Source organism: Cotesia glomerata, linkage group LG4 (assembly GCF_020080835.1).
Source record: "Cotesia glomerata isolate CgM1 linkage group LG4, MPM_Cglom_v2.3, whole genome shotgun sequence".
Classification (NCBI taxonomy): domain Eukaryota; kingdom Metazoa; phylum Arthropoda; class Insecta; order Hymenoptera; family Braconidae; genus Cotesia; species Cotesia glomerata.
In genome coordinates, this window is record NC_058161.1 from 6,040,340 (window position 1) to 6,063,058 (window position 22,719).

The 22,719-nt window shown below is 29.6% G+C and overlaps 1 protein-coding gene across 1 annotated transcript in view; it reads left to right on the forward strand.

Annotated features, from left to right (window-relative positions):
- Positions 1 to 22,124, forward strand: part of LOC123264344 (neuroligin-4, X-linked-like) — a 314,172-nt gene extending 292,048 nt beyond the window's left edge. Inside the window, exons 10-13 of the mRNA XM_044727584.1 lie at positions 19,426 to 19,759; positions 19,856 to 20,119; positions 20,735 to 20,909; positions 21,507 to 22,124. Coding sequence (XP_044583519.1) covers positions 19,426 to 19,759; positions 19,856 to 20,119; positions 20,735 to 20,909; positions 21,507 to 21,656 — 923 coding nt within the window. The 3' untranslated portion in view covers positions 21,657 to 22,124. The remainder of the gene's footprint in view (positions 1 to 19,425; positions 19,760 to 19,855; positions 20,120 to 20,734; positions 20,910 to 21,506) is intronic.
- Positions 22,125 to 22,719: the final 595 nt, after the last annotated feature.

The following is a 22,719-nucleotide window of genomic DNA, read 5'->3' on the forward strand; positions in this document are numbered from 1 at the left end:
CTGATAACTGCATTTGCGCCATCATACTGTGAGCTTCTTTTTTTAATAGCTCTTGACGTTTTTCTCGCTCGATACGCGCAGTTATTTCTTCAGGTTGAACATCCACGCTTGAAAAGGCATGGTTTTCTGTCTCTAAAACAGAAAGTTTTTTCATACCTTTCCTCATGAGATCTTGCAAAATTAAACATGTGTTTTATAAAATACATTCAGCCTGCCTACTGAAGAACAAACAGAAATTTCATCATACTTGCTTGCCCTTTAACTGTAACATAAAATGTTGGCCATTCATCATTGGGAGCATCACAATTTTTAATCATTCTATGTAATTTTTCAAGCGTTTTTGCTTTGTAGGGTGGAGATGGGTATTTAGTTAAACATTTATTAGTATTTTTATCATATGTTACCCAAGAAGAAGGCAACCATTCTATTTCTTTTATTTTTTTTTTTGTCGATGTGAATTGGACGAGATCATATAAGTACTGGTTGTCCATTCTTTTTAAAGCTAAAAAAAAAAGAATTTTTATTAATTTTTCGTTCAATAAATTATAATCGAAATAAAAATTAATTTACCTGTGTATAATAATAATAATAATATCCGTCGCAATTAATATTCCTTAATTTTTTTTCACATATTTGTACAAACTGATTAACAATAAATAACCTCTATGATTCTCAAACCTATACTATGACAAGCAAACAACTTGAGTCAGGTGACCTCTATCTGTCTCTGTTCTCAACCATGTTAAAATATCTCTTGAAACATTTCTCTCTTTTTAGGTTGCCATAGTAACCAAATATGGCTGTTTACATGTATACCACTACTTATATACTACTTTGTCACATAACCAAAAATAAGTTTTGCCTTTATAAATAAATAAAATTTTAAAGTATATTACATATTGGTGAGTTGAATATAACTCTATTTTAAAATTATACTTATTTACTTTAAAAAAGTTAAAAATTGTGATAGTCATCATTGTTAATATTATTAAATAATTAGCACAGATTATTTTTACTCACTAATAAATGATGTAAATTTAAAATACACTGACACTTTTAAAAAATTTTATTGTTTTAAACTTTAAAAAATTTTTATTGTTTTTAATTTAAAAAAATTTTTACTGTTTTTAATTTTTAAAAATTTTATTGTTTTTAATTTTAAAAAATTTTATTGTTTTTAATTTTTAAAAATTTTTACTGTTTTTAATTTTTAAAAATTTTATTGTTTTTAATTTTTAAAAATTTTATTGTTTTTAATTTTTAAAAATTTTTACTGTTTTTAATTTTTAAAAATTTTATTGTTTTTAATTTTTAAAAATTTTATTGTTTTTTATTTTAAAAAATTTTGTTTTTAATTTTAAAAAATTTTATTTTTAATTTAAAAAAATTTTATTGTTTTTAATTTTAAAAAATTATATTGTTTTTACTTTTGAAAAATTTTTATTGTTTTTAGTTTTTAAAAATTTTTAAATATGATTAAACACAATACAAGTACCTTAACCATCAAACACCTGTAATGGTTTAAATTTGAATATAATATTAATAAAAATTAATAACTGGATTAAATGTCAATGTCAGTCGAAAGTTTTTAATTTTTTCTTTTAATGCAACAAGGGTACCACAAATTTTAATGGCCTACCATCACATTTGATTCCAAAGCCACCAATTTTTTGTAAATACGGTTAACTTCAAATGTTTTCAGAGAATCAGAAATTTTACAACTACACTCAAACATATTAAGAATACTTGAATCACATGGATATTCAAAAATTGGTTTTTTAATGCTCCAGACTTTTCCTCACATTAAATAAAGTCCGTCCTTCTGATAAATACTTCTAATTTCAAATACATCAGAATTTATTAATAATACCATATTGTCAGGTGCTGTTGGACGAATAAAATAACTCGTATTGTACTGTATTTCAAGGCTTTGATTTTGTAATTCTGTCGCTTCAGGATTTCAAACATAGGTTTCATAGGAGTTTTTTTGCGAGTAATTTTCTGCTCACATAAGTAACGTCTTGCGAATTGAGCGAGAGGTAAATGTCCAGATCGTATGAACTTTCGGATTTTACCTAAAAAATTTTCAAAAGCATAAGCTGAAAATTGACTCGTAGGTAGACCAGTAAATTCCACATCGTCAGCAAGATGAGCTATATTATGCATATTAATTACCAAAGACTTTTCTCCGTAATGTTTTTCTAAATCTAGACAAAATTTGGAAAGTAAACCTCTGGCGAAATCTACGTGAGTTCGTATTAGGTTTTCATCTGAAAGTATTCTTGTTGCTACGTGAAATAATAAAAAGTGATTATAAAGATGATCAGGTATAATATTTTTGAATATTATAGGTCCAACTGTTTCACGAATCAATCGAAATTCTGTTGCTTTGAACTTTGATAAATATTTTAGTGATCTTGGTTTTCTAGAATATTCCCTTGGCATTTGATTTCTTAAATCTTCCAATCTTTTTGAAAGTATTTCTCAGTGAGTTTTACTTATTTTAACTTTTTTTTCACCATTATACCAATAATTTAGAAGTTTACTGGTTACTCCATTATTTAAAAGATGCATCGGATCTAATACTATAGATCTAACCATGTCTATCGGTGGTTTAATAGTAATTAAAGGTGTAATACCACTCATTGATTATTGCTCTATTGTGTCATTGACTCTACTGCTGAAAATGATCTAAAACTTCAGCGAGCAGTAAATTCTTCCATAAGATTTATTTTCAATATCAAAAAAGATGAGCATATTAGTCCTCACCGCAAAGAGATAGGGTGGCTTACAATCAAATATCGTAGATTGTATTATGCGGTTTGCTACTTATACAAATTACTCGAGAATAGAAAACCGGAGTACTTGCGCGATTTATTCGTTGAGAAAGCTGATGTTCGACGTTCAAATCGATTGGCTGCAAAAAAGCACACCTCCTTTAAACTACCTCTTTTTACTACAAGCTACTTGGAGAAATCTTTTTTGATAACTGTAATAAAGCTTTGGGAAGAACTGCCACGCGAAATTGTAAATTCGAGTAGCTTACAAGTCTTCAAAAAAGAAGTATTTAATTATTTATTAAATCTTGATAATTAAACAAATTCTAATAAATAACAAATTTAAATTAATTCATTGAAAATCAAAGATTAAAGTAAGGATGAAGAAATTGCTATTCGTAAAATTATTATGCTGAGTTATCATCTGATCTGATGACATTAAAATCCTATATTTTAAAATTATTGTTATTATACTTTAAGTTCCAAGTTTAATATGATTTTCTTATTACCTTGTTTATATATAAATAAGTTAAATTAATTATAGTACAATATTATATCATATTATATTATGTACTCACAGAAATTGCTTTCTTGTAAAAACTGTATTTACTATGTAATTGAAATTGCCATTTGGCCTGTGCCTTGGCATTAAATAAACAAAAATCTAAATCTAAATCTAATTTGTCTGTGATGTTCTGGGTCATCATACGCACGAAATGATTCATCAGTTCTCAAAAAAGCATCATCAAATCCATAAACAGTAGTTCCATCAATTTTTTTACCAACAACAGTACAACGTTCATAAGCATGGAAGCCTTCATTATGCTTTACACCTTTTATGAAGCTTTTAGCTGGGGTGTCGCAAATGATACTATTTATTTTAATCGAAAATAGTTTATCATCTATTTTCAAACCATTTAGTTGAAGATCATTAATTTCAATAATCAATTTATTAAAGTATTGTACCAGCTCTTTAGGCTTAGAGTGACCATAATAAACTGCAACTACAAATGGTTCATAAATATCTGGAGTATAGACAACCTTACACAAAATAGGCCAAAAATCCACTGCACTTGATTCAAATAAATTCATTCCATCCATCCATATTAAATTGCAAGTAAATATTGTTTTGACAACGAACAGTTGAGTCAATGGTTTCTGTGAGGTGTTCTTTTATACCAAAGTAAACAAATTCACCTGTCGTAACTTCATCACCATCTAGCATTTTTTCTATTTCAAATGATACACTGCATTTATTTAGAAATGTTTTTGCACACATTGGCAAATCTGGGAGAACTCCTCGTAAAATTTTTAATAATTCGTCTAGATGACAGTCTGGAGTATTTGTTTTGATTGCCCACAACCGTAATTCGTTTATTGTGTCGATTTTTTTAACTTCATCCATTTTTTAAACTATATTACCGATTATTTATATTTTGAAAGACACAATTTTTGTTAATTATTTGTATTGTTTCTTGATGTTTACTAAATATTATTCAACTTACAGGTTAAAGTGGAAAAATAAACATACACATACACTAGTATAAGTAGAACATCAGTGTACGGAAGCCTGGTTAGCTCATCGATGACATAAGAAAGTAGCGCTACACTCGCTTATTGTTTACATATATACTACCCATAAGTATAAAAGTAACTAGTAAAAAAGTCACTAGTGCACTTCCAACTTGTGCACTTGTTACTTGTGGATCCAAAATAGGGACAAAATGGCGTCATTTCTCAGTCATTACGTACATGTGTGCAGATGCAAAACAAAAACATCAACAATTAAAGTATAATAAATGAATTGGCACTTAATTAATAAATAAAAAAAAACTAAATAAATAAATAATATTTTTTTAACTATAGTAAAGGAAAATTTTCAACTAATTACATACACTGGCCACTTACACCAGGAAAATAAGCTTTAATAGTTTGTACAGATATTTTATTATCTTTTACAGGTAATCTAACTGTAGCTTTTCCATCAAAAACTCTAATATAATTCATTTTAAAGTTTTTTTTATTTATTAATTAGGTGCCAATTCATTTATTATACTTTAATTGTTGATGTTTTTGTTTTGCATCTGCACACATGTACGCAGTGACTGAGAAATGACGCCATTTCGTCCCTATTTTGGATCCACAAGTTACAAATGCACAAGTTGGAAGTGCACTAGTGACTTTTATACTTATGGGTAGTACACATGTAAACAATAAGCGAGTGTAGCGTCACTTTCTTATAAGTCATCGATGAGCCAACCAGGCTTCCGTATCAGTGTTACCAATGTTTACGATTCAGTTGTAGGTGGCGCAACTTCCAGTTTTTACCTAGTTTCACTAGCCAGTTACTGAATAAGATTGCTGGCCAGTTACTAGATATGAACGCTAGCCAGATACTAGACTCAATCGAGTAAAAAATTGAACATTTCTACTAGGGTTGGTAATTTAAATAATAGTCATAAAATTAGTAATAAATTAAGTTTATCAACAGTAAGGACATAATTCATGAAATTAAATTAACATTAGCGCTATCAATAAATTAAACACCCAGAGGATTAACTTCAGTGTCTCACCGGAGAGTACAATAACATCTGTTCTTAATATTTAATTAATATACTAATTAACGTTAGTAATAATAATAGTAAATGACTATTTAATCAAATCATGGGTTATTTATCGATTAATACGAAGATAATAAAATAGGATAAAAAATGTGAAATCGATATTTTAATTAGCGAGTAATCGATGAAAGTTTAATTAATGAACTGAAATTTTTCTCGGAGGTGCACTGAAGTTTGTAATTAAGTTAAAATTTTAATGTAGAGGTTTAATTTACTATTAAACACTATGTCAATGTTCCTGTCGATAAAATAATAATTAATTGAAAAAGGTAAAGCTAAAGGCCTAGTTATAACATAAATGCCAATATCAGCTTACTTAAGCGTTCGATGCATAATAGAATGTATCGTCAAACAAGGATACTAAATAATGGTGTATATAATGTACAAGACTAGCTAGTATCACCCCAGAGTAACTTTAAAGGGATAAACGTATCATATACGTATACAGAGGATGTAAACTTCCTAACGTAGAATACCGGGCTAATTTGTGATAGCTTGAAGCTCGCTATTTATAATTTACCTTCTCCGGTAAAACTTTTTGTCTAATTACATGTTACTAAATTTAATGGATAAAATGTTGATGTTCAATTTTATTATTATTATTGTAAATATTAAGTTTAAGTGATGAAAAATGTTCTTGTGTAAAATTTTGACGTATTGTAAAGATGCAAATTAGCCGGGTACAGAGCACTCGCTAACAATGTTACGGTTAAAATGATATGAAGAAGGGTGTAGATATGAGCCTGATATAATATATGCTATATACTGTACTGAAGTAGATGGTATGGAGAAGTGGGTGCAAACAAACCCTGGTATATTACATCCATGTCATGTTTGTGTGTACTTGTAGCAGTACGCTCTCATGGAACGGGTTAGGTGCTTACGCTTTCGGAGCATCTGCTGCTGTCGACACATTACGAGTCTTCTTGTTCGATATAGATATATCACTGACAAATTAATGTGTGAATACATTTGTCATACGTCTTTACCTATTACTTAGAACACTCATAGCTACCGATTTTTTATTACTGAGATTTAATACGAGTTTGTCACATTCATTTGTGAGTCCATTCACATTCATTTATAGAAGCAAAATACTTTTTGTAATACCAACCGCGAAACTTGGATTTTCGAGCTATAGATAGGAGGGGTAAAATGAATGATATCTGGACATCTATAGTTGAATCTGCTTTTCACGAACACGTATCGATAAGTGACATCTCGCTCTCTATCTGTCTCTACATTCCCGCATGGATGCTAAAAAGCACTAAGATATTTAATTTCGTTTATTTCTACAATCATCCGCCAGGGAGAGTATGAATCGAAAAAAAAAATCTTTGCGACAAGTCGATTCTTGTAAACAATTTTACAAATATTTTAGTTTGTCATTTATTTACGTGTGACAGTTCATAAATGAATAAAATTTTATTTGCATCCTCTCAAATCCGAGTTTCGCCGTTGCTATTACAAAAAATTTTGTTCGATACAAATCCGCAAAGGTTGGCATTTTGGTAATAAACTTGTTTTGTTAAACTTAGATAATGTGGAACGCTTCACGTAATAATTACCGTAACTCCTATTCTTTCCCGTTTCACAGCATTATTTATATTTGTAAAAATGCTTACCGTAAGATGGACGGTGTGGCTTAATGTATATAGAATAAGCGAAAGGAAATTTAGTATAGACCGGATAGCTCAAATTGTAGAGTAGCCGACATGTCTTCGGAAGGTTCTGGGTTCGAATCCCAGTCCGAACTATCTAATAATTTTTTCTCGCATATTCTATAAACTCACATTAAGATGATCCTCTCCACATTCCTTTCTCAAACCTTTCCTACCAATATCCTGTGACGTGAATGTGGAACGCTTCACGTAATAATTACCGTAACTCCTATTCTTTCCCGCTTCACAGCATTATTTATATTTGTATATAGTAGTTGTGTTTAATACCTTAAGCTACACCTTCGACTACATAGGATTCTCGCTTCGCTTGACCGATAATAACGTACTCGGTTTTGTTGAGAATGCACTCATAATCTCAGCCTCGTGGCGTTACTTCAAGCTTACCAAAATACCTACCTTTGCGCATACGTATCAAAAATAACTATTATTCTACGCAACAAAGCATATTTCTTTATTTGTGTAAAGAGAAATTGGTCGCATTTTTTTGAAGACATAATTTTAATAAAAATTAGAATTTCACTTGTGTTAATAATTAGATAATTTTTTATATGATAACAACTTTCCTAAAAAAAAACTAGAAGCCAGAGTGAAATTTTAAAAGAAATATTTTAATTGATTAGATCAATTTTATTTTATTTTCAAAGTAATTTAATTTTTATACCAAACGACTTCAATCTAGAAATCCTTTTCAACGCCAAAATGATTTCTTCAATAGAATTCAATAGAAGAACAAAGATTAGTGTTTCCGAAAATCCGATTGATTAGAAAAAAATAACCACTGAAGATAAGAGCGAAAAAGTTTTATTAGCTTTATAATAAAAAGAATTTATAAAGTCAATAGTGAAGTGTTTTTTCATCTAATTCCCGTTTGCGATTTTCGAATGTTTTCCAACGTCGAAAAATTCACGTTAAATGTCAAGATGTCGGGAGAAGAATTACCCACCATCAAGTGTGAGACTTGTCTTAGCTTTTTATTTTCATTATTTTTATTTATTTTCCGTTTGTTCATTCTCCGTACCGTGTATGCCAAGATCCGAAAGAACGAATGGAAAAGCGTAAAGGGTCTTACAGATCACGCGCAAGACATACTCCAGATTTAAATTTCCAAACTAATAAGAAATTCTTCCACGACTATTTCTCAGGCTTACTAAAATTGTGTACTCCTTTTCTCCTCCTTCTCGCCGTCTCGCCGTTTTATTCTTTTTACATGTACCTATACGTTATACATATTTGTATGTGTACTTCATCTCTATCTTCCATCAAACGAATTTGTCGTTTTCAACCCACACCACCGTTATCTTTAGCTCTTACATTCCGTTTCTCTAACGCTTAGTTACCGCTAAAAAGCAGCTATTCTAACCAGCAAACTTAACCCCCATAACCACCCCTAACATCAGCGTTCGGCGTGTATCCATCATTATTTTCAGTATCGCAAAGACGCCTTTTCTCCATTCTTCAGTCCTCTTCGTCTTTGTCCCAGTATTCGTCTTGCTTTTCACTAGCACCAAAACCAACTTATATTTCCTCTTCGCTATCAGAAACTCGGAATCTCGAGCTCGACTCATTTGTTCAACAAAGTTCTGCTGCCAAGAGATATCACTTGGTGTTATAGCAATCCGATTTTCCGTACATCAACTTCCTTTACCTAACCAGCCACTTTATTTCTCAATAATTTCCACTGCCATATCTGATACTTTCTCCGCCAAATAAAGCGATTCATTAATAATAATTCAATATACTTTTATCAAAATAAAATAAACAAAAATGATTTCTTTGATCATAACTTTATCAATATCACTGATGGATTCCGTCTGGCAAAGCAAAAAGCAAAAAATCGACAGTCACCGGGCATCTAGCGGTCTTTTGTAGTTTACTTTGAGCAGGAAATTAATCGGATTGGTGCTTCTCCATTTCTTCATTGGTTTTTTTCATTATGACTATTTTTTAAAACTCTTTTTCCTTCGGCAGACACGACATCCATCGCTAAATAAAAAACTCCCAAAGGATAGTAGGATTATCTTACCAGGATGGAAGATTGGAGAGTCTTTACTTACACCACCACACTGACACCAAAGTCAGTGATTCTCTATGTCTGATCGGATCACAGTCACTCTACTCGATCTTCAACCATTTCAAATTTACTTTTTTACTTCCGATCTTTTGTTCATCATGACTATCTATCTTCTGAAAAAACTTTCTAAATGATAATGCTGCATCCATCAAACCAAGTGCTTTTACATATAATTGAGTTACGAAGAAAAGTTGTTGAAGGATTGGAAAAAATTATCAAAGACTTTAAGTTAAATAAAATTCAATTATTTAACGCTTGGAATTTTTCATTCATAAAATTTTTCAATTTTATATCAAAAATATCTTTTGATCTGTTACCTCTGTAAAACACTAAAAAAATTATCGATCTATGCATCATCAAAAAGTTATGAACCCACAAAAAGGCATGAATTAAAGTAAAAACTTTTCTAATAACACAAACATCTCTTTCACCTTCATCGCCCAACTTAATTATCAAAATCCGTTAATAATGTACGTAATATTAATAATCGAAAATACAGCGTTACACAAGAGTAATTCCAACTAATTCGATACTAATTCTAATTAGCTAGACTTTAGACTTCCTGAAGCTTCATCTGCCTAACAACCTCTGCCCTCGGCTTAACCTCATACCATTTTGAAATTCACGTCGAATTTGCGCTACTTCCTCTTCTGTCCTTTGCTACCTCGGAGCTTTCTCTCCACTACTGCAGCTGAACAACAAGGACTACACCGAATAAGAAGATGACGTTATAAGACGGTCGGGTAGAGAAGAGGCAACCGAGGCAAACTCGTCTCTGGGAAACGGATATGAAGACGGAATTCGAATAACATGTTTACTCAAGGGTGTACACTACCATCATCACTAATGGTCTCTTAGCTTATCTCGCAACTGAATCCCATTCATCTCCTCTCCGCAATCTTCGCGAATGCCAGATTATAATTTCGTTTTGTTATTTCTCTCTCTTTTTAGCTTTGCATCTAAATAGATACTCCCAGTTACAGTTAGTCACTCAGTCTGCGGTTTCGAATCTAATTAATGACTTGCTATTAGATATTAGATTTAATCATACATCGTTCCTCAAAATGCTCAGGTTGGAAACGGATTCATTAAATGTATTTTTACTGAAAAGTTTACTACATTTATGCAGAAGATCAAAATCAAAATGAGGAACGAAACAAAAACTAAAACAAAGAGAAATTAAACTTATTTGTAATGTAAATTAATTAAAAAGCAATCGTATTAATGATTATATACTGTATTTATAATCATGTTTTCTTCGAGAGTTTTTAGTGTTTGAAAACCCAAGTAATGTTTGTATACAGATAAAATTTATAACCTGCATAACTTAAATTTAACAAAGTTTAATCTTTAGATAGACTTTTAAGTGCATTGGCAATTATACTAAATGCATCTTAATTCTCGATTTTCCAGAGACGCCTTTGAATAAACGACCTCCGTTAAACTAGTACTTGTTAATTAATTAATGTGTTTACACTCCTATCGTCCGAGTTAGAATCCTTGGGAATAATTTCGAACTAGTTTTTCTCTGTCTTTGTTTTAAGACTCTAATTCCGAGTTATTTTCATACCGAATTACTCTGATCCGCCGGATAGTAAAATAGTGAATATTGGATGAGGATTTTTAACTTTCGATTACACAAAAAAAATTTTTAACTATCTTGATAATATTAACATATCTTCACTTTATTTACAATTATATTTTCTCAACGAAATGTATACTAAATAAGCTTTAATAAAGTCGAGTAAACTAAACTTTTCTTTTTTCATTATTATATTTATTATTAAATCAAAATGACATTTAAATTTATATTTGAGCATAATTTCGATGCAAAATGAATGAGTAAATAAAAAGTACACTTTTAATCGTGAGATCAAAGGTAGAAAAGATTATACTACAGAAAATATAAATGTCAAACATTCCAAAACATAAGTTGTTATAAAGTTTACTTTTAATTAACAGAGTGCTCTGGTTTTACTTGTTAAAATAATAATAAATCTCCGCGGTTATTTATTTTATATTAAAGCTCTTACTTATAAAGCACATTAAATAATAATAATTCTTTTTATTATTATTATATTTAAAAGTCTTCACATTCTCAAACACGGGAAAAGCAAATAGACGATTTTTAAATATGACTTTACTCAATTAATGTGTTATATTAATATTAGTTATTTGATTAGAAGTAAAAAAGTTGAAGTTGTAAGATTTCATTTATAGTTTCAAGTTGTGAGTTAACTGTTTAAATTAATGTGATAAGAAATGTAATTTTGGAAAATAGGATACAATAATTAAACTTCTGGGGTAGTAGAGAACCCCTAGAGGTCAAACAGTTTCACTTCCAAACCATTTGGTTCGAAGAGGACAATCTCGTTACAGCAGCTATGACGCGTGATGGAAACTACCCTCTAAATGTTCGTCCAACATTTCGCGAGTCGCGTAATAGTTCTGCCGCAAAGGGACCCGGGATGTATAGAGATACGATCAAAGAGAACCGCTCACAAATTAGCTTTTCATTCTTGCTGGTCTTATGTACATGGGTATTATATGGCTTATTGAACGTAAAACTTCAATAAATGTAACAAATTTTCAAGTATAATTTGCTGTAATTTATAGACCGAGTAGTTATAAAGTTTTAGGAATTATTTTCATATTTGATTTCTGTGAATTTCCTGGATTTATGTACAATTTGTTGTTTTAGTTTGAAATTAGTGGAGATTAATATGAAAAGTTGTGAAGAAGTTGAAAACATGTGAATTTCTATTCGAATTACCGAAAACATATTAGGATAAAATAGAAAATAAAAAAAAATTCAAGTAACATTTGCTCTGAAATGATCAAAACTTGGCAAATTCTACGGTAAAGTATAAAAAAAGCTGTAATAAATTTTAGCAAATGATAAAAAAAAATTTCTTTTTAATCTTTCAGGCTAATTAGAAAAATTTTTTGTTTATTTATGAACCAAAATCAGCAAAACTATTGAAAGAATAAAATTTATTTCAAAATTTCAGTCTAAATTACCAATGAAAAATATTTCAACTCTTAATTCTATTCTATCGTAACTATTTCTCACGTTAGACTTAACTCATCAGTAGGGCCCGGAATTTCGCCACCGTTCAAATGACTACATGTTTAACCTTAAATTTGAACAATTGAAAATAGGCCAACTTCCGTGCCCTACTCATCAGATAATTAATTTTTTTCTAAAAACTCAGTTTGAAAATTTTGCATACTAAAGTTATTTTCAATTGAACTATTTTATTTGGTTGATAATACTCAATTATTTATTTCTTAGATTAATTGTCCTAAATCAGTTGTATCAAAAGCATTAAAATTTATTTTAATACAATGATGTTCAATTATAAACACAAAGCAATCAACTTGACAATCACAATTACTACAATTTCAAACAATTTTTATTTTTAATCATTCTAAAATTTCTCTCATAACATTATATTACAACATTGCGGCTACTTTGATAAATATTTGCGACGTCAAAAAAAATGCAAAAATAAAGTAAATTTGCAATTGAAATCGGTAAATTAATTAATGATTGAACTTGCGCTGTTGACGCTCATAAAATTTAATATATTAAGGTAGAGAAGCGTGATGGGAGCTTTCTAGCGTACCGCCCAACACGATGTTTGACACATTGCATGCAATAAAGTATAGAAAATAATTAAAAATCGGTTAGTAATTTTCGAGTTTAATTACATCGCTTGGATTCAGCAACCACGGTTTTATTAATTATCATTTATGTAAATTTAATTAATTAGTTTTTTCATTTAATTTATTCATTCATTCATTCAGTTGAAAGTGAACAGTCGAGACATTAAATTAATAACTCTTTCAAAATGATGCAGTGTTTATAAATTTATTTATAAAAGTACCAGTCAAACTTTTCATTTAATTATTTAATTAGTGATATTTAAAAAGTTTATTTTCGAAATAATAATAACAACTTTCAACAGTTTGTAGTTTTGTACAACAGTAAGCGTGTAAGTGTAAGTTAAATTTTGTTTTGAGGATTGCAATGAGAGCTTATTAATTTTTTTCCGTTTAACTTGGCAAAAGTTGTCTGACGAGTTGATTATTAAGTCAGCGGACTGGACAACTGGAGTTCTTTATTGCTTTTTCACTGTCTGCGTCTACGTCTCTGCACTCGCGTTCATCATTCTCATTTCGGTCTTTTTCCAACGTTATATTACCTTCGTTGGAAGTGGCTAAAATTTAGCAGCTCCTGGCTCAAGTAGAAAGTATCCGCAGCAAAAGCTTTAAGTCCAGATGCTTCTATCCTATTCGGCAAAAGTTTAGCTTCTCCGGAGAGTCATTTTTACTTGCCACTGCTCTGACCGTGGACGGGGTAAAGGGGATCGCTCACGTGTGCCCTGCCCAGACGAATTAGGCAGCAGTTCGTAAAAAAGCAGTCAGAAAGCTCGGTTAAAAGAAGAGGGAAGATTTAACGAGAGTAATGTTTACTTTACATCAGCGTAAGTTACAATTTCTCGTGGTGAGCTTTTTTTACCGTAGAGAGAAAATAAAAAAATAAAAAAACGTTTCATTTTAACTTTGGTCAAACAAATCAAACGAAACTTTTATAATTTTTACACTCTTTCTGGTTTTATTGCGTAAAGCTTTTTGAAACTCGTTTTAGGTTCGTAAAAAGTTGATTGCAATAATTGCGTTGGAAAAAATTTCATTGTAACTTTAAATTTTGTTTATTTTCAACTTGTTTATAAACATAGTTTATATGTTAGATTAATTAAATTTTTCTCTTATGCTAAACTTTCTTTCTACTCAAGTCAATAAATTTGCTAGTATTACAGTTATTGGCCTCTGGCTGTTTGATCTCAATAAAGTAAAATAAATGAATGCAAACAATAATATTGATATTTGAACCGAACAAATAACTATAACAAATAACTATCTTCAATCGTTTGTTTGAATTTAAAATTATAATTTATTGAAATAAAATTTGATATAAATAACCTACATGAAAAAGAAAAATAGTTGATTCGATATAGAAACATTCTTTACAATAACAAAATTATTTTGAAAACGACCGGTTGTCTTGATTCGAGAATTTCTTGTCTTCAAACTCGTTTTCTTATCGAAAATTTATTGTCTGATGATCAAGATTAAATATTTACTTAGTATTAATAAATCTATTTTTCTTCAAAAAATATTTAGTAAAAGTTAAACAAACAATTATTTATAATTAACAAATGAATAATTTGTTTTCAAATAAATTTTATTCAAATTTAATTAGATATCTGATAGAACCTAATTACACCCATGCAGAAATCAAAATAAGATTGAAAGTTTTATCCCGAAAATGTTTATGTGATTCATTATCTACAACTGAGTAGATCCCGGATGAAAATCTAATGTAAGTTTATTTGTTCATTCCAACTTCTATCTAAGTCCATTAACTCTGCGTAAGCTTAGAGTAAGTTCAATATTTGACTGGAGGATTTCGAGAGTAAATTTAATATGTACCAAAATAGAGTATAATCGATTAAGTACATGAAATATCAAAAGCTTAGAGAAGAATTCTAGTGTCTAAAACAGATTTTATATTTGAGGTTTTTTTTTATGAAAAAAAACTTTCAGTGGAATAAAAAATAAATTGAAACCTCTGCAAAGGGTGAGCATGTCAATTTTTCGATACTTGAGTACTCAAATTGTTTGCTGATCGAGTGTCGAATCCGAGAGACTGAGGAATAAAAAAAAATAAAATAGATAAGAGAAGAAGTGAAAAAAATATGAAATGGCGTACAGCATCTGGTAGAAGTGATGCAAGTCAACGGTTCGTCGCCCAGCCACCAGATTGGACTCACACGTGTGACAGAGGATACTGAAGAGACTCCAATAGGCGGAAAGTTGCCGCTGAACCCGAGGCTCTAGCTCTGCATCAATATGGAAATGATGTGCCTTGTGGTAAACGTGATTCCGAGTCGATGCCTTGAGAAACTTGCTCTGAGATAGCTGAATAGATACCGTATATATGTGTATAGACATCACCAACTATATAAATACATATATGTATAAATATACATAGGTATAGGTACAGATAGGGGATGGTATACATTGACACGGGATCATATACCTGTCGGTAGTTTAGATTGGAACTTGCTTTAACTTGGATTCGTCGTTAAATTAATATTGCATGTTCATTTACTTGCATGAGCAATAATGCGCTTGCGCGCATAAATTCGGATTAAATTTGCACTATATATACTACACCATTATTCCAAAGTTTTGCTATTTGCAATATTCAATAAAATAATTTATATTGTCAATTTAACCTGAAATTGATTTTGTGAGATTTGATTTTAGTAAATTTCACAGACATTTAAAAATTGCATTTGTCCTTAAGACGTAACTTTTGAAAAATTTTGCTATTTTCCGAGTACTTTAATAAAATTCATTCTTCGAACAATTCTTAAAGTCAAGTTCAGAACTCATAACAATTTAAAATTTTCAAAAAATTCAAACTATCACACTTTTATTGATTCTTCTTCATATAACTTTTGAACGTGATGTCTGATTTAATTTCTGTACGGTGCATTTAAAATACTATAAAATAAGCTTCATTTTCCATAATTACTTTTTTTTCTTTTAGACCAAAAATTACCTGTATATCTATTTATTCTATGAAATTTTATTATTGCAGTTATTTCAACGATTCAACAAATTAATAAAGTTCTTACGAATATGTATTTAAATTGTTAATTTATTTTGGGAAATTTGTTTTCGGATTCATGTGTAAAAAAATTTAGAGAAAGTTTTTCATTTACAAAAAACAGATCTAAAGTTGCGTCAAAAAGAAACGGTTCGTTTAAATAATTATAATTTAGTGAATATGATTTTCCACTATAATTTCGAAGTAAAGTTTTCATCGAAAGTCCTAGCTCAATATTATTTTGTTTGATAATAAGGTTTTTTCTGTATTATTTTATGAACTTTAATTTATTATAAAAATGTAAATTTATAATTCCTCAAACAGATCATTTTTATAACTTTGTAGGAAAAATTTTTTTCAATTTAACCTAGGCATTGAAATATGAATTTTTTAACTTTCCTAACTTTATAATTCAGAAAATCATTTATCGGAAGTAAATTGCAGCGCAATTAAATTTCCAAAGAGTTAAACTTGGAAACTTAGAGCTTAATCGATCGGAACTAATTCACAAGAATTAATAAAAATATAAATCTTATTTACCGAAGTTTAAAAAAAAAAGAATATTCAGTGAATAGAAAGAGATTAAAATAAATGGATATTTATAAATTGAATTATCGGGATAATAAATAGGTATAAAGCAATTGGAACTTATGTAACTGACACCGGAATAATTTGTGTATTAATGACATGGAAATAAAGTTTAACCATGAATTGAAATTTTCCGTGATGTTAATTCAGGTGCTAGAATGGCATCGAATTCGTTAGTTCGTGTCACGTCTGGACGACAAAGGGAAATGCAGAGGTAGTTCTGGAGGCTAGGAGAACTAGTATAGACTGCATAGTATTCTACAGTACAGAGACTTTGTGTGATCTTAAACTCAGCGTGTTAAGTTTTGATCTGGTCGAGATAGTTTTGGATACAAGTTTCCTCACTGCACAGACCAAGAGAACACCAAACAGATTGCTCGGTGCCAGGTTTCCTAGTACGTAGGAAGTAATTACTCGGCAGTAGTCGGTATACTGTTCTCTCACTCCCCGTCGGCCATCTCTCTGTGACTTTCTCAAGTCAACCCTAACAACAAAGATACACTAAATGTTTATCTTAATCATCAAAGGACAACATGTTCTACACAACTTTTGGTCAAAGTTTGATTTTATTTGCAATACTTTGGACATTATTTTTATATTTTATTTTATCTTTTAGGAAATGAGTGTTACATAATCTTCGAAAAATATTAAAACTGCATGCAAATAATCATTTATACTAAAGTATAAAAGAGAAAAGGACAAAATAAGTTGTTTTTTTTTCATTATAACTAATTAACGACACTTCTAATTTAGATGAAATTTTTCATAAAGTATACAGATTACTCGGGATTGTTCAGTATAACTTGTGAAAATTTTGAATTATAATATATTATAATAATCAAGCTATAAATTATTTAAAAAATTATTAATCAAATAAAAATAATAACTGTTTAAGGTACGCATAATTAAATTTATGGCATAAACTTTTTAAATTATATAATAAAAAAAAATGACGGGTTGATAAATTTATACTGAGCCCGTGGGTACTGTATTTATTGAAAATATTGAGCGAACACGACAGATGCCGGTATAATAAGAAGAAGCGAAAAGTTTTCGTCAGAAATCACGTTTTCGCTGTAAATTAATTCAATTTTTTTCGGTCGTAACTTTAATAAAAACATCAGTAAAGTGAAAGTTATTTCGAGTAATATTAAATATTTTATATTACGTATGGACTAGACTCAGACCTCAACTAGTGAATATATCGAGAGAAACCAAACGCAATTAAATTACAAGCATTCGTAGCGACGCATATATTCTACTAATTAGATTTACCCGAGTAATAATCCTGCATTCGAAGAAATATATAACTTCCGTTAATTACGAGTTTAGCTCTGGATACTGTTACACAATATGTAGAAAATCTCTATAAATAGAATTATCGTAACAATATTCTTGGGAGATCAAAAAGCATTTTTTAAGCTTCAGCTTTCTCCATCTGTTAAAATTTTTAACCTAAAAAATTATAGAGTTGAAAATTGAATTTTAATTCGATATTTCTTTGATTTAATCTTCTACTATATTTTTTAAGATATCATATTGATTTTAGATAAATCTCAAAATTATGAAATTTTACCGAAAACATTTAAAATATTTTCAAGAACTGATTCTAGTAGGTCTGCTTCAAAAATATTGAGGAAATTTGAAACTTTTTAAAAAAGTTTAACAATTCATGCGTAGTTCTGCGCAAAATATTCTAGAAAACGTGTAAAACACAATGATAAAAAAATTAACTTGATTTAGCAGAAAAAATTTTGAACCATGCACGTCATTTAAAAAAAAAATTAGGAAAACGGTTGACCCTAAAGGTCATCCCTGCAAATTCTCGCTATCTCCATACCTAAGTGCTCAACAATTCACTTATTTTTTAAGCTCTTCGAGCTCAAAAATATAATTTTTGTGTAATTTTGAGCTCTCCGAGCTCAAATAAATCCCTGTTCTGTGCTTTTGAACTCTTCGAGCTCAAAAGGCTGATGGAACTTTTATAGAACACTATTTTTTGAATTTTCAAACCGCAATAACTTTTGAATGAAATAACCGATTTTCTCGCGGTTTACGGCATGTAACGTAGTTTTTTAAGTTCGTTGAAAAATATTTAAGCGTAAACTAGTCAGACTAAAAATTTCAAAGAAATTCTGAAAAAAACATTTTTTTCAATTTTTTTCGACAACGATATCTCACGAACAAATCAACCGATTTTGACCGGGCTGGTGGAAATCAACGTGGTTTTTTGAGGTTAAGAGCTGATTAGTTTTTGGAATTGATCAGTTCAGCTGTTTAAAAGATATTTCAAAAAAACGAATTTTTGGAAATTTTATTTTTGATATTTCTCAAAATTGATTGACTCAAATTCTATAAATTAGTATCAGGATTCTAGGGGCAAAGGAACTCTTTAGAACGCCGCTTATTTCGATCGAATCGGATAATCCGTTCAAAAGTTATGAGAGATTTACATACATACACACATACACACACACACACACACACACACACACACACACACACACACACACACACACACACACACACGGTGACATCACCGCGGAAATCATCAGCAAAGCTTTCTAGGACCTCAAAACGTTGAGATCTGATGAAAACTCGATTTTCGAAAAACGGGGTGAAAACAATAACTTCCCGATTTTTGAAAATTTTCAATTTTCTTAGCGGGAAGTTAAAAAATTACTTTAATCAAGAACAATTTGTTAATTTATGAATATTTCTGCTTCTTTCAAAGATGACCAAACTCTTTAAAATGATATTTTTAATTCAAGATTTTTTTCTCTTGAATTAATTTAATTTTTTTATTAGTGTATAGACGTCTGGTGAACTTTGACAATGTACCTGGTGAAGGTTACAATAATCATAATATTCATAACTACTAATTGGAATTTTTTTAATTTTCTCTGCATGATAAGCAATTCCATTAAAGCCGAGATTCTCCAAACAAAAAATATTCATAAGTCTTTTCCATTAATTAATTTATTTATTTTTCAATTTACAGCAAAGAAACCGTCTATGAAAAATCACTATCGTGCTCATCAGTTATCAGTGTGGTTAAGACTCGTCCCGGAATTACACCGAGCTGGAATGGAAGACGTTGAGCCAAGACACAATCTTTTTCGTGGCCACGGAGATCCTAATCTGTATGATGGCTCAGTACGTCCTGATCCTCTCAGTAGGATTGGCGAAGAATACAGACGCAGAAATTTAACAACAGAAGTACCAACAACCACTGATTACAGTATCACGACCTGTGTCAGTCTTATCCAAAGCACAAATCTTCAGAATGTTCACAATACCAGCTCGGATACTCTCGCGTCATTAGATGCTGCTGGGTAATTAAATTATATTAATCATTTACTTCTGTAATAAATTCGATAGTCTAATTCCGGTTCGTTTAATTTTCAATCTCATTTATAATTTTTTAACAGGTACGCGGCGTATTCCACAGCTTTAAGTGTAACAATAGCAATAGGGTGTAGCCTATTGATTCTAAACGTCCTAATATTTGCCGGAGTGTATTATCAGCGCGACAAAACACGATTAGAAGTTAAGAGTATGCAGCAACAACAAATGATGAACCAGCAGTGTGGTCCGAGAGGATTTACTGAGCTAAAACAACCGCCGTTACCGCATGCACACTTTGGGGAAGGCGGCCAAGTTGTCGTTGATGTAGAAAATGAAATGTTGAGACGGTAAATATTTTTTTAGTGCTATTATAAACTATAAAAAAAAAACGAGAGTGATTTTTCACCACGATGACAAAAATAAATTTTTATTTGGCTAAAAAAAGTTTCATAAGTCAAATTACTAACAAATACTTCAAACAATCTATACAAGTTTAAGTTTGTAAATATTAAATGTATTTTTTCAAAACTTATTATTCTTTTCTCAATAACATTAAGTCAATTTTCATTCAAAATTTCTAGTTTCAAAAAATTATAACATAATTCGTCCAAAAAATAAACTTTCATTGTTTCTAAAATTTTCAACTACGTTCACAGAAAAAAAAATGTTCTTGAATCAAGTGTATAATTTTGAAGAATTTAATCTTCTTGATTTGAGTAGAAAAATTCTTGAACTAAATAAATTCTTCTTGATTTAAGGAAATTTTACTTGTTTCGAGAATTTTTCGTCTTGATTCAAAACAATTTCCCTCTTCTAAATTATTTTCTTGGTCCAAGAATTTTTCTCTTGAATCAAGTTAAATTTTTTTTCAGTGTTCAAATGTTAACATTTGTTTACCTAATTAGATAAAAATTGTCACACAATGATGAAATTATAACTACAATAATTTTGAATATTTTCAGAAACGTTACTAAAGTGTCAAATGACTCTGGACTGATGCAACAAGCACAAAGTACCCACACACTGCCACATCATCATCATCATTATCAAAAACAACCGCATTCAGGTCACGCTACTCTACCACGATCGTCAGTTATCCACGATATGGGATTACCGCGTGGTGTAGACAGTCTCAATGTTAGATAATTACTATTTATACTTTCATTAATTTATTAAAAAATTCGGTAACTGTTTAGTTTCATAGGTTTATAGTAATTTTTTGTATGAAAATGACAATTAAAAAAATAATAATTTTTAAAAATATCAACTTTTTTATTTTTTAATTATGTAAAAAAATTACAAATAACATTTCTATAGCTTAAAATATTGTCGATCGGAAACTGAACAATTACCAAAAAGATATACCTTCAGCACAATGTCTACCGAATAGTCACAATTTTCCATAATTCAAAAATGTAACTCAAAATTAGACTTCTAATAAATTATTTATTCAATAAAAAAAGTAACTCAAGCCCTGGAACTATAACTTTAATATTAAACATGAATTCGTTGAAATTTTTAGGTGGTAATAAAATTTTTAAATGCTCTAAAATAAAAAAATTCCAATGAGGTTGAATAATCATGAAGATAACTTCATTTTTAATATAATAAAAAATGAAAAGTTATAAGAAAAAAATTTTCAGAAAAGTGTTGAAGGTTTTGATTTCATAATAAATAAAAATTTTATTTACGTTTAAAGTAATTAATAATGAAAATTTGAATTATGGTTGCCAGTGTCCACCAAATGGGTCGATCCACTTGACAGTACCGCGAGCACCACCGCCACCGCGAACAAAAAGCCCACCGGAGAACCAGCCGCTGCTTCAGGGCGGACAAGTCTTGAACCGTACAACCCAAGGGAGCATGACCGAGATGAGAGTGTGATGTATGGACTCCCCTCCGAGGCCAGTCGTCCCGGATGTGCTGACGGCGTCGACCTTGCTATAGAGAGAACTCGTCAAACTCCAGCCTGAATATGAATGTCGTTGAGGGATCCAGTTACTCGATTTTATTTATTAAATTAATTGATAACAAAAAAAAAATTAATAAATATGTCCGTCATAAATATACATGTTTTTATGTATAAACTGATTTAGGATTCATATGTTTATATTTATATATTAATTTTAAATAAAACTGAGACTGTCACGGCAATTCCTACACGGCGCTCAACATCTGGTACGATTGTTAGACATCGGAGGGGGGGTGTAAGCCACTAATTAATAAATTAAGTATTTAATATAACGAGATGAGTAGGATCTCACATGTTGTGTTTATATTAATAATATGGTGTTTTTAATTAACGTTAAAAGTATTCATTTTTTAAATTATATTACTGCTAAAATATTAATTCATCTGAGCGTGAATCGAATACTTATATATGATTAATATATATACTATAAATATAAATATATAAATAATAAAAATATAAATATAAATATTTAAATTTAAAAATGAACATTAGACTGACTTTTTTCAATATATAAATATGAAGTGAATATATATAAATATAAATTTACGGTATATATATATATATATTGTATTATATATTATGAGCATTATTAATATTATTGATTTATTATTTAAAAAAAAAAATTCAAATGTTAAAGAATATCATTTACCAGATAATTGTTGGTTATTCATTTACTATTTTACATTTTTTTATTTTTTCATCACTGTAAATAGAACACTTTTATATTTAAATATTTATTGAATCTAGATTTTTTAAATTGAATTTAATTGTTAAAACAATATTGTATTTTGTTGAAATAATTTTTTTTTGAATAATTCTTATGAAAAATGACTCAAAAAAAATAAATAAATCAATTTACATGCAAAATCAAATAAGGGAAAAAAATACATACTTGTATACAAAATCTGTATTTAATTTAGTATGTACGATAATTCAATCAAATAAATTCAGTGCATTGCACTTATTAAATTTAAA